Source organism: Pleurodeles waltl, chromosome 3_1, assembly GCF_031143425.1.
Source record: "Pleurodeles waltl isolate 20211129_DDA chromosome 3_1, aPleWal1.hap1.20221129, whole genome shotgun sequence".
NCBI classification, from domain to species: domain Eukaryota; kingdom Metazoa; phylum Chordata; class Amphibia; order Caudata; family Salamandridae; genus Pleurodeles; species Pleurodeles waltl.
This window is the reverse complement of record NC_090440.1, coordinates 1439280509-1439293800: the sequence shown is the minus strand read 5'-3', so window position 1 is coordinate 1439293800 and position 13292 is coordinate 1439280509. Positions and strand designations below refer to the sequence as shown.

Below are 13292 nucleotides of genomic sequence, written 5' to 3'. Positions count from 1 at the left end.
TGCTGATACTTAAAAATGAGGTGAGCCTGTTGCTGAGGCGAGTGTGCATGAAAAGTGCCATGGTTTTAGCACCTTCATCATCCATCAATCACAGATTTGGAAGATTTTTGAATTTTTTTAAAAGGCACAACGTGGCAATTTTGTCATTTCCAAGCACAGTAAACAACAGATGCAACTATTCTCTAATTCATTCACACTATTTCGCCCACCCCAGAAGTACGGAAGGATAGGTTAGCCTTACTGGGATTTCAACTCATGACCTAAAGAATATTTCAGACATCTGCAGTGAACGTCAACTCCCTGAGATATTGGAACTTCTAGTCGGGCACATATTACAGGTAAGGTGCTTAAGTTCTCTACCCATGTGCAGTGCCCTTGGCGTGCAAACAGCTGCACATTTTAATGCTCAAACATGAAGGTCCTACTTGTCCATAATGGCAGAAAACGTGGAATACGAGAAGGAGTGCACAGTTTAACATTTCTAGAAACTTCAGTCAGTCATGACAGCATCACCTCTAACAATAGTATTAGAATGCACCCTCGGTACCCAGAGCAGCTAGTTGTGAATATTGTACATTGCCTATTCTTTTTCTGAAGGAGAAGTCTTAAGTACAAAAAAATGTTATAGGGTTTTTAAGATGGCCCTCGTTTCATGGATGCAAAGGGCTGTAGTCCAGTTCTATTTTAGGTTTCGCTAGCACGGGCGCTTGCGCACTGCTTGCAAAATCTATTGTGAATTTAAAAAAAACGTGAAAGGGGCTCAGACCTAGACACCTTACTTACCTGAACTAATCATTGGCTTAGTCCAAGAGGTGCTTCTGATTGGCCAGCACGTCGTCCTGCTTCACTTCCTGTTGTCTTCTTCGCCGTTCTTGCATCAGGTTGGGTTGCCTTTGGACCAAGTACTCCTTCCAGTCACTTCCCATTGGACACTGGTCAGAGTCCTTCCTCTCTGGCTACCACGCTGAAGGTACACCTTTTTGTATTCCTTGTGCCTCATGCTCCGCGGCATATGTTGTTTGGGCATGTCGCAGTTTCCTATCACTGTTTCTTTGGCATCTGCGCCCGTGGACATGAAGGTATTGGAGTGCTTTACATGAGCACCTACCTCTACCTACACCTACCTATCTCTCTACCATCACCTACCTATCTCTCTACATCTCCCTCTACCTACCCCTACCTCTACCTACACTTACTTCTACCTCTATCTACACCTATCTACACCTCTACCTACCTCTGCTTACTCACACCGACACCTACCTCTCCAAAATCTACCTCTATCTACACCTACCCCTACCTACACCTACTTTTACCTCGACCTACACCTACCTCTGCCTCTTAGCTGCACCTATCTCTATCTCTACCTACACCTACTTCTACCTACCCCTCTATCTAAACCTACACCTACCTTCATATACCTCTACCTTAATCTACCTACACCTACCTCTATATCTACTTACCTCTATCTTACCTACCTCTACCTGCACCAATGTCTACCAACACCTATCTCTACCTACACCTACATTTACCTACACCCACCTCTACCTACACCTTCTACCTACACCTAACTCTACCTATACCTAGCTACATCCACCTCTACCTACAACTACCTTTACCTACACCTATCTACACTTACATCTACCTCTACCTACATTTATGCCAACACCTACGTGCACTCACCTCTACCTACATCTCCCTCTACCTACACCTCCCTCTACCTACATTTTCCTACCTCTACCTACACCTACCTTTACCTAACTCTTCCTCTACCTACATCTACCTCCACCTACCTCTACCTACCCACGCCTACCTTTACCCACATCTTCCTCTCCCCAAACCTACCTACACCTACCTGCACCTACACCTATCTCTACATCTACCTATACCTGCATCTACCCACTCTTGCACCTACCTACCCCCTACACCTACCACTACCTACAGTTACTTGTACCTACACCTACCTCTGCCTATACCTCTGCCTACATCTACCTACACCTACCTGCCCCTACACACATCTTCCTCTACCTACATCTCTCTGTACCTACCTCTGCCGCCCTCTACCTACACCTACATTGACTTACATCTACCTGCAGTCACCTCTACCTTCCTGTGCTGACACCCACCTCTACCTGCCGTTACCTACCTTTACCTCTACCTACCTCCATCTAGCTACACCTACCTCTGTGTACCCACCTACACCTACCTCTATCCGCACCAACCTCTACTTACACCTACCTCTACTCACCTACACCTACCTGCACCCACCTCTACCTGCACTTACCTACACATCTCTACCTCTACCTACACCTTCCCCGATTTGTACCTACATCTACCGCTACCTACACATACCTCTACCTAAACCTACTTCTACCTACACCTATCTCTACTACATCTACCTGTAGCTATACCTCTACCTGCACCCACCTCTACCTACCCCTAGCTACCTACCCCTAGCTACACCGACCTTGACCTCTACCTGCACCTAACTTTACCTACCTCTACTTACACCTACCTCTACCTTTACCTACATCTTCCTCAACCTACACCTACCTCTCCCTACCTAAATCTACTTCTACCTACACCTACCACTACCTATCTACACCCACCTCTACCTATACCTACCTCTGCCTACACCTAGCTACACCTCCCTCTACCTACATTTTATCTCTAAATCTACCTACACCTACCTCTAACTACACATACCAGTACCACTACCTACACCTACCTCTAAGTACACCTACCTCTAACGTCACCAACCTCTACCTTCTCCTACCTCTATCTACCTCTATCTTCACTTACGTCTACCTGCACCTACGCCTACCTACACCTACCTCTGCCTTAACCTCCCTCTACCTACACCCACCTACACCTAACTCTACCTGCATCTACCTACATATCTCTACCTACACTTACATCTACCTACACCTTACCTGCACCCACCTCTACCTACACCTACCTCTAACCTTCTCTGCCTTCTTCTACCTTCACCTCCCTCTACCTACATCTACAAATCCCCAGCTACTCCTACCTTTACCTACACCTACCTCTACCTACACCTTCCTCTACCTACATCTACCTCTACTTACACCTACCTACTTATGTCTCTACCTGCACCTTCCTCTACCTAAATCTACCTCCCTCTACCTACACCTACCTACACCTTCCTCTAAGTACACCTTTCTCCACCTAAACCATCCTCTACCTACACCTAGCTCTACCTACACCTACCACTACCTACATCGCTCTGCCTACACCTACATCTCTGCCTATACCTACCTCTACCTACAAGTACTTCTACCTGCACCTACATACATATACCTCTACCTGCAACTACCTCTAACTACACCCCTCTGTACCTGCAGTCACCTCAACCTTCCTCTACCTACAGTCCCTACCTTTAACTTCACCGATCTCTATCTTCACCTACATCAACCTACACCCACCTCTACCTACACCTAGCTACACCCACCTCTACTTACACCTACATATACCTCTATCTACCTCTGCCTACACCTTCCTATCTAACTCTACTGCTCCCTACATCTACCGGTACCTACACCTACTTCTGCCTACATCTACCGCTGCCTACACCTCTCCCTACACCTACCTCTATGTACGTCGCTACCTGCACTCACATCTATGTACAGCTACCTTTACCTACAACTAGAAACACATACCTGAACCTCCACCTACTCCTACCTCTACCTACACCTTCCTCTACCTCTTCCTACATCTACCTACCTACATCTTCCTCACCCTAAACGTATTTCTACCTACACCTTTCACTACCTATCTACACCTACCTCTACTTGCATCCACCTCTACCTACATCTACCTACACCTACCTCTACACTCCTCTGCCTACACCTACCTGTACCTACACCTAGCTACACCACCCTATACCTACACTACCCCTAGATCTACTTCACTCTACCTATTTCTACCGCTACCTACACCAACCTCTGCCTACATATCTACCTACACCTACCTCTACTAACATCTCTAACTGAACCCACAGCTACATACACCTACCTTTACCTACACCTCCCTGTATCTACCTCTACCACTACTTACACCTACCTCTACCTCCACATGCCTTTGCTTTTACCTACAACTACCTCTACCTCCCTACCTCTGCCTTCCCATACCTACATATACCTCTGCCTACACCTACCTCTACCTACCTCTATCTCTACCTGTACCCACCTTTACCTACACCTACATCAGCCTTTACCTACTTACCTCTACCTACACATCTCTACCTACAACCACCTCTACCTACAGCAACATTTACCTAACTACACATGCCTCTACCTACACCTACCTCTATAGCTACCTACCTCTGTCTACACCTTTCTCTATCCACACCTATACCTACCTCTACCTGTGCCTACATGTACCTCTACACCTACCTCTACCTCTACCTATCTTTACCACCCTCTGCCTACCTCTACCTGCACCTACCTCTACCTACACCTACATGTACCTCTACCTACACATACCTCTCCCTACACTTATCTCTACCTACACCTCTCTCGCGCTCTCCCTCATGCCCCGGCGCGTATTGAGGGCACTTAAAGCGTATTGGTACTACAATACGGGGAGTTGATTTTCTGCCTTCTTCGCATCATGCCAATAGGTTTCTCTTTTGTTTCTTAGTTCTATCTAACTGGAATTACAAATATTACAAACATTCTATAATAATGTTTGTTTCAAAACTTGATAACCCATTATGAATTTATCAAATTTAAAACAAACATTATTATAATATTTTTCTAATATTGTACAATTCACATGGATATTAAAAAAACAGCGAACCCTATTGGCTTTGCCAATGCATGTTTAAGTGTGCTGTTTGCATGTGTTGGCATTTTCTTTTATATTTCTTGCATATTGTCTCAGATACTGATAGTGGAAAGTTGTGGGGAATATCTGCAAGGTGATGGATCGGCAGGACAGGACCGAGTGTCCAGGAATTATCCCGGTGAGCCTGAGACACGGTGACTGGCCTTAAAGAGGTTTAGGGAGTAGTTTGATTTTTCTTGTCTGGCAGGGTTCAGTATACCTATTATCCAAACAGTAGCCAGGTGGGACTCATTCAAAAGGGGAAACCTTGTCTATGCAATAGAGGTATCCACAAACCAATTAGCATTATGATTAATTTTTTAAAAAAGCACAGGGGACACTTGCTTAGTTTTAAGCTAATTCATATGGAGTTAAATGTGACGTAGGTGAGTATAGTGCAGATGACTCCGTGTTCAAATTGTGAATACATTTACACCATGTAAAATATAGACACTGTACAATTCCCATTGGATATATTCGAAGCAGATTTAATCAGGGTAGTTTAAATACATTTACAGTCCCATCATGTTAATTGTAAATGCCAACCAAATGGGAGGGTATGATAAATCCATTTACAATTATCATGGGGAGATTGTGAATTTGAGGCCTTTTTTTCTTAAATTTACGTTGACATTAATCATGATGCAAATTAGATTGTGGTTCCCTCTAACACATAAAGAAGGTCTCTCATGTTGAATAAGTCCTGTGTGACTGCTACTTGGTAATATGTATTGACCCTAGTCCCGTGAGCATGTAGGATTGTCCTTGTTGCGTATATGTGGGTTCAGTGTACTTCCATCATCTAATGGTGATAAAGGTAGAGTGTGGGTTATATCGTCGCAATGTGAAAGGTCAGCAGGATATGGCCAAGTGCCTAGGAATTGGTGAGGCTAGGCAGAGACACAGCAAAAAGCCACAAAGCAGTGAGGGATAGTCCATGCTGAAAATAGTTAGACAAGGCTCTGGTCTGCCAGGGGCAAACCTAAGACCAGGAGTGGTTCCTCCATGAGTATGGAGGAGCGTCACCTTGCTTAAAAAAATGACCCAGAGCAGCTGACCAGTAAAATGGTAATAAAGTTAATTTAATGGTAATAAAGCTCCTTTATTACCATTTCATTTTTCAGCACTACCCGCCCTGAACCGAGTGTCCGGATGGGGCGGGGCAATTGCTGCTGAGTGGCAGCAGAGAGCTGTGCACTATGTTTAAAGTGTGCATGTCCCTTTGGCCGGCTGTCTTGCGATGGCCAGCCTGACGTGCACTTTAAACTTCTTTAACCCAGCGGTCTTGAGAAAGCTGGGTTAAAGAAAGGACAGGCCTCCAGTGCTCATAACACCGCTGAGAGATGCTGCTCCCTCCAATCCTGATGCTTCTCTTATGCTGTTTAACAGCATGAGAGCAGCGCCAGGATTGGGTAGTGCAGTTTCCTAGGTCTGAAGCTTCAAGGAGAGAATCCCACCCGTATTTTGCCTGCCCCACCCCTCTAAATACATGGCAGCTGCCACTGCCTAACATGCAATATCCAGTAGACTTGGTCAGCTCACTCTGCTGGCTGGAGCTGGTTTGAAGCTGATAAGCAGATAGATTGAATTGGGAGTTGTCCAGGCAACAACACCTTTTGGCCACTATTGTTTTAGTTCAAAGGTGTCTGGCTAGAGGTGAGAGCAGAGTTAACTGCCCATAGTAGGAAGGTTGGAGTGGGAATGGAAAAGACAAAGGAACTCAGAAGTTAGCTTGTTAAGATCTACATAAAAATGTTGTACGACACTCACAGATCAAGGAACAGCAGTGCTAAAACTGAACATAATGAAAACTACCAAATCGATGCTCTGCTGCCGTCTTTGCCTAAATAATGGAAGCAGAAGACGTCTCATTTCAGCATATTATTATAATATTTTTTATTGTTAACACTCAAATGTCATTCGCTACTAATATTGAAAGTGGGTTTTGTTCTGGAAAGAAATTCTAGAAGGTCAGGAGGATTCCTCCTTACATAAACTAGAAAAAAACATGAGTCTCAGGGATCGAAGAAAAGTATTGGTCTCAGTCAAGGAAGGCTGAAGACGCCAGGGTGGCACGAGGTAATCAGATTCACTCTTGCTGTGCCAGGGCAGGAACCTACAAGGTGCTTTGTCGATTACCCTCGCATCTGCAGGGTGCCAATCTGACTGTGGTATGACCCACGACCAGACTGGAGCTCGTTCATATCTGAAACCCTTTGAGAGGGGCTGGGGACCTGAACCCCTGCTCAAAGGTTTGGCTTCTTTTAGCCCAGCAGATGAAGGTGGCACGTAGGCCTTTTAGGAGTTTGTGTAGTTTCTGATTAGGTTGCCAGCCTTGATTGATGTTCCACTTCCTTCCTCGTATGGGTGCATTTACTCTGCAGTAGTCAATATCCCTCCCTTTAAAAATAAAATAAATACATAAATAAAAAGAAAATGGTGCATAGCTACTGCTTATTTTACCAATTCCCCTTCCTGCCCTTTTGAGATCCTTTTATTCATCCAGCAGCATCTCTAGCTGGCACATGGCGCCATATGGATTTCTGGGCCTTCTTTGATAACCCCCTTTTGGTGTACGGGCAGACTGCATCTCACTGCCCATGCAGCTAAGCTGCTTGGTCCTTATTATAATTGCAACTTGCACATCTGTCTCACATATGCACACCCACCACTCCACCAGGCTTTGTGTCCCATAACACGATACTAATACCTCTTTGGTCATCACATCAGAGACGAAGACACTGCCCATATACGACCCACAAAATAATAAGCAGGCAGGGGCTCTGCTACCATATAATGTTATAAATATTTGGCTGATTAGAAAATGTATCAATCAAATGGCAATATACTATATCATCTCAGGAAAAATATCTAAACATAAAAATGAAAAAAAACAGTAACAATGAACATGTTAGTTACTTACACCTGAAGGTATTTACAGCACAATGTTTTATTAGAAAAAAAACTAATTAGCACAACCATACATTTGATACATTTGGATCTAACTATGGATCCCTTGTCAAATTTTCATATTTACAATAGAAATATTCTTTAGCTTATGTAAGTGGGTGGCGTGGTGTGGGAGTTACCGTAATTTGGAAACCTTTTTGCACTCTTACAAATTATTGAAACAGAGGTTTATTAGGAGTGTACAAAATTCACATAATTTCCTATTGAGTAATTACAGAAAATGGACATCCGACACTTAGCACTGTACTTTAGTGTGAAATGCCTCTGTGCCTCACTTTTGGACGAGAGAACATATTTCAGAACCAAAAAAACCACAAACAACAGCCGCTGCTGATCAGCATCTGCTGCCCTGCTCAGCTCCTCTGGCTGCTGCTGCCCCTTGCCTGGGATGAACTGAGAGTTTCGTGACTCTCAGTTCAAGGCCCTCCTCCACCCGCAGGCTCGTCCCTGTGCCTCATCCCTGGTGGTCTAGTGGCCATCACAAGTAAGTATTTTCCTTTTCTTTTCTTCTGTAGCTCTTTCACTCTTGCATTTTCTGCCTTTTTCTTCTATCATCCCTCGTTTTTCCCTAGTGCTTTTTCCTTTCTCCCCTCTTCCACTGCCCACTCCCCGCAAAGCACCTTTCCTGCCCTCCCGCCTCCCAGCTGACTGCCCCCCACACCTCCTCCCCTTCTTAATGGCAGCCGCAGTGAGGGCGCGCCGAAGGCAAGCCCGTTTGCGACTGTCCGTGCCTAGACTGCCTCCGTTACAATTCCGAGACCCTCCTCTGCCTCAACATCGGATGTCTCAATGCTGCACCATCTCCCCCAAGGACACTCAGACCTTTCACCTGCAGGAACTGGAACTTCAGCGCCAACTTCAACAAACTGAAGGTACTGTCCACAGACAAAGATACGGACAACCGCCACAACTCCATCAACTGCTTACTCCTGAATATCTGTTCCCTCCGCAAACACGCCACCGAACTCTGGGACCTGATCGGCACCACCCAACCGGACATAGTCTTCCTCACCGAGACCTGGACCAACCCCACCTCGGGTCCAGACATCGCCATCGCCATTCCCGACGGTTACAGCATCCTAAGGAGGGACCGGCTCTCAAGCCCAGGTGGAGGACTCACCATCGTACACAAGTCCTCATTACGTGTCAAGGCCGTCCAAGGAGATCACTGCACCACCATGGAACACCTTCACTTCCTGGTCCACTCCAACCACAACTTCTCTGTCTGAGGCACCCTGGTATACAGGCCACACGGCCCCCTCCCTGCTCTCATAGACGACGTCGTAGACATCGCTACCCACACAGCCTTGGTGTCAGTCGACTGCCTCCTCCTCGGCTACTTGAACTTCCAGCTCGAGGACTGCACTGACCCAAACACCACTTCTCTACTCGACACCCTCACCACCCTCGGCCTCAGACAGCTGGTCTCCACATCCACACACATCGCAGGACACACACTGGACCCCGTCTTCACCTCAAGCGACCGGATCACCATTGAGACCACCTCCACCCCAGGTTCGACCGACCACCTTTGCATACACTTCACAATCACTGCACCCAGCAGCCGCTCCCGCACCTTCAGGACCCCCCACAGGAAATGGAACGAAATCACCAATGAGCAACTCACCTAACTGATCACCAAAACCGTCCCTCCCCCCCTGACGATGCAAACACAGCAGCACGCAATCTCAACGCATGGATCACCGAATACACCGACACTCTCAGACTCGCAGACGTTTAGAGAAAAAAATGGAGGAACAGCCAATCCAGCGAAGGCCTCACTTCATTCAGAGCCGCAACCATGGGCCACCGATGAAAAATCAAGAACGCAAGGAAGGAACAACCTCCCCCTGTACTTCAGACAAAGCCCGTCGCTTACCATCTTCAGGAAGAACCTCAAGACGTGAATCTTCGAATGAGGCACCTCCTGTCCCGCCCCCAGGCCCTTGAGACCCTCATGGGTGAGTAGCCACACTTTACAAATACTGATTGATATGTTGTTCCCATGCTCCCTTGTTAGGATTTTAACCCAAACTGTCTTTATGCAACTAGGCGTAATGGTTTCATTTCAGGAATTTTGCATAACAAGCACAACTTTAAAATGGTGCAAATTATGTGAGAGTATGCCAGTGTAACGAAGCATTCACCCGTTTAGGGTTTACCTTTCTTGTTGTTTTCTTGCTTTAAATCACTAGCATAAAATAATAGTTTTTTTTTAAAAGTAATTAATAGTTCACATTTTTTACTCATAGTTTTTATGTCACTTTTGCACATAGAAACGAAAAGCGCTCCCATGAAAAAAAGGAACTATGGTGAAGTATTTTTATCTTTTACTTAATTTTGTGTCTTGTGTTTCATGTGTTGGGAGTTGTTTGTAAATTGTTGAATTTTTAGGTCAATGAAAATTGAATGATTGTGTATAAACAATAAACAATACTTACAAATAAAAAGTTAAGGCATTTCGAGGCTGAACTTTCAAGTATTTCCTTACTCACAACTTCACCTCTATGAAGCTTAATTTCCTTAGTTTTTTTATTTTATTATTATTACAAATGATAATTTTGAATTCAAAACTTTACTTACATGTAAATTTAAGAAATTGATCTTCTCCCGAAACGTTTTAGCTCGGTACAATGTGCCTCTACTGAAAAACCTTGATCTGCAGCACTGTCATGTTTTTTGTCCACTAGTACTCTTGTCCCTTGGCCTGGTATTTAAATTGTTTTCCCAATTCGCTGAGCAAAACTGCCACTTTCTTTTTACTATAAAGATAATGCAGTTGAGCATGTTCTCACATTGGGGTATAGTTAAACGCAGTTTGTTTCCTGTCATTATTGCCTCCAAGCCAGTGTTGGGTAGCTAAAAGCCATTGTGTTTTTTGTTTTTTAAAGGAGGTGCTGTTTTCTCTGTGGTGGAATTTTACCTCAAACCCTCAATTGTTGGTGAGACAAGTGAGCCTTGCAAATGGTGCAGATGTTTTTAGATTCCTGTTTGGAGGGGCTCACTAACCTTCAGTGGCGTGTGGTCCATCACATTTTTAGTTTGCCTAAGATAGACTAATGCGGATGGCACAAGCCTGACTTAAAACTGACTAAACATACTGCCGTTTCACAGGCACTGGGCTGTCAGCAGTTTGCCTTATTTTCCTACAGACTATCCAGTTTCCGGTTGTGTTGGTGCCTACTCATACCTACTGACTTTTGTGAATATATGGCCCGTTCCTTACAAACAGAAACCGAATCTCTCACCATTAATGTCACAAATAGAGAAGTGAAGTATTTTCTGCTCTCAATCAAGCCACTTGCAAAGTATCTCATCACGAAATGGCTGTAGAGCAAATCAAAATGTTATGGATGAGGAGCCGGCAGGAAACTGCATATTCAAAATGATGGTACATACTCCTACATATAATGGGCAGACCCCAAGATGACCAATGCCTTGGACACTGTGGTCAGCAGTAGGAAAGGGAGTTGAACAACGCTCCGCTCGCGGAGTTTGCAGAGTTTTTCCCACTCCGTACACAGCGTAGAGTTCCGAAAAACTCCGCGTAGTGGAACAGAGTTTTTTCCTTGCTCGCGCCCGTCAATGGTGAGTTGGCGAGCAAGGAAAATCTGACTCAAAACCACCTCCCGGCGAGATTTCTCAACGTGAGCTGTCATAGCATGGTTGCGACCGCTCGCGTTGAGGTAGATGTTGCTCAAGTAGAAAATCAACTTGAGTGGCAGGAAAGAAGCAGCACCCTCTTCCACTGTGCAGGGATTCACACTGATTTTTCAGGGTGGGACAAACACCTGGCACTAAAAATCAACACGAACGGCATGACCTAACTCACGCCACCGCTTGTGGAACTCCACGTAGTGCAGCGGAGTTTTTGAGCACTTTGCAGAGCTCTGCGTAACTGGTTCATGAATTCATACTCTGTGGGACTAACAAAAATATGACCCTTCTGGGTAGGACTGACACAGACCTTAGCAGAAGCTCTAGGACCACAAATAGCATTGTCCGCATCAATGGCATTGCTGGGCATTTGGGTAGATTCTAATGCAACATCCTACAACAAACTTCTGATTAACCTAGGCTACATGGTAGCAAAAGGAGATCTTGCTCTGAAATGGAGAAGCACAACCTGTCCGAAATTACAAGAATGGGTGTAGAGCATGGATTTGTGGAATAAGATTGATGCACGAGGGCAGGGGATGTACCCAAAATAATAAGAAACTATATGGAGGATGGGCTGCTTGGGACCTAGATGGTTGGTCAAGTGGGGTCACTCTATCAAATGGAGGACGGATAAGACCCAGTGAAAGCCTATAGGGTAAAGCAAAGACGCCCGACCCCACTAAGTGCATTAGACCTACGCACCCACTTGGACTTCAGAGGGGCAGTATCCTATCCCCATGGAATTGAATATTGTATCTGAAGGGGGTAACAGGGAGGGGGTAGGGAAGCGGGTAGGGGGATACAAGTAAGTATAACTCTATGGTGTTTGTTTCATTTGCTGTTTTGTTTGATAATTTTGAATGATAAAATCGATAAAAAGTTAACAAAAAATAGGGTACACAGATTTGGTATCTTTGGAAAAGGTTATAGCTAAAGAGGCATGCGATGTGACTGGTGCCCACATTGCCAATGGTATCCTCTGAAAATCTGCTGTAACCTTTCCCAGTTTACCAAATTTCGTGCATATATGCAGATCGCTAGGTGTCTTTCTCAGTTCGCTGAACTGCTATGTTTAAGTATATTGTAAAAAAAAAAAAAAAAAAAAAAAAATTGTTAATTCTTCATTAAATAAAATCAACCTCTGATGTCTTTCTTTTTCTTATTTTTGAAGGTGGATAACTCTGCCCACATGTATGACACAGTTTCCGATTTCCCTGTGTATGCGGTTGTGAACAAGGACAGGCACAAATACCCACAGCAGGATGACGGTGTGCAATATGCAGAGATTCAGGTCTTTTCTGAGAAATCTAGGAGCTCCTCGAAGAAGCCTCCTGTACCAGAGTCCACGGAGTATGCCACGCTTCAGTACCCCACGGTCTACGACACCAAGAATGGGACACTAGTGTGAGCGCATGGGGCATAGGAATGGTCCCACTGGGTACATGTAACATGCGCTGCAGGCGGGTGAACTGAACCCCAACCTTCAGTGAATTGTATTTCACAATGAAAGAAGATGCTTCTGAATCCGATGTACATACATGAACACACACAACTTGCCATTTTTTTTGCACCCAATACAGCTGTGCCAATCTAACAGTTATGTGTTGAATTGTTGACATCTTTTGAGTCTCTGTTTTCCAGAACAGCCTCTTTTTGTGGAAATATCAAAGGTCTTAAAATATTCTTGGAAGCATAGTTATGGATGTAGAAATATGCAGTGTCTGAACTTCTTTCTGCCCTCTTCTTTGAAACCTGCAAAATGAGATTCATTGTTGTCTAGCACTGGAACTTGGAACTATCTTAGGACAAAATAAGTG

At 44.8% G+C, this 13292-nt stretch overlaps 1 protein-coding gene across 1 annotated transcript in view; it reads left to right on the top strand.

Moving 5' to 3' along the window:
- Window positions 1-13071, top strand: part of C3_1H11orf52 (chromosome 3_1 C11orf52 homolog) — a 151508-nt gene extending 138437 nt beyond the window's left edge. The window contains exon 4 of the mRNA XM_069224999.1: window positions 12647-13071. Within this exon, the coding sequence (XP_069081100.1) occupies window positions 12647-12883 (237 nt within the window). The 3' untranslated portion in view covers window positions 12884-13071. The remainder of the gene's footprint in view (window positions 1-12646) is intronic.
- Window positions 13072-13292: the final 221 nt, after the last annotated feature.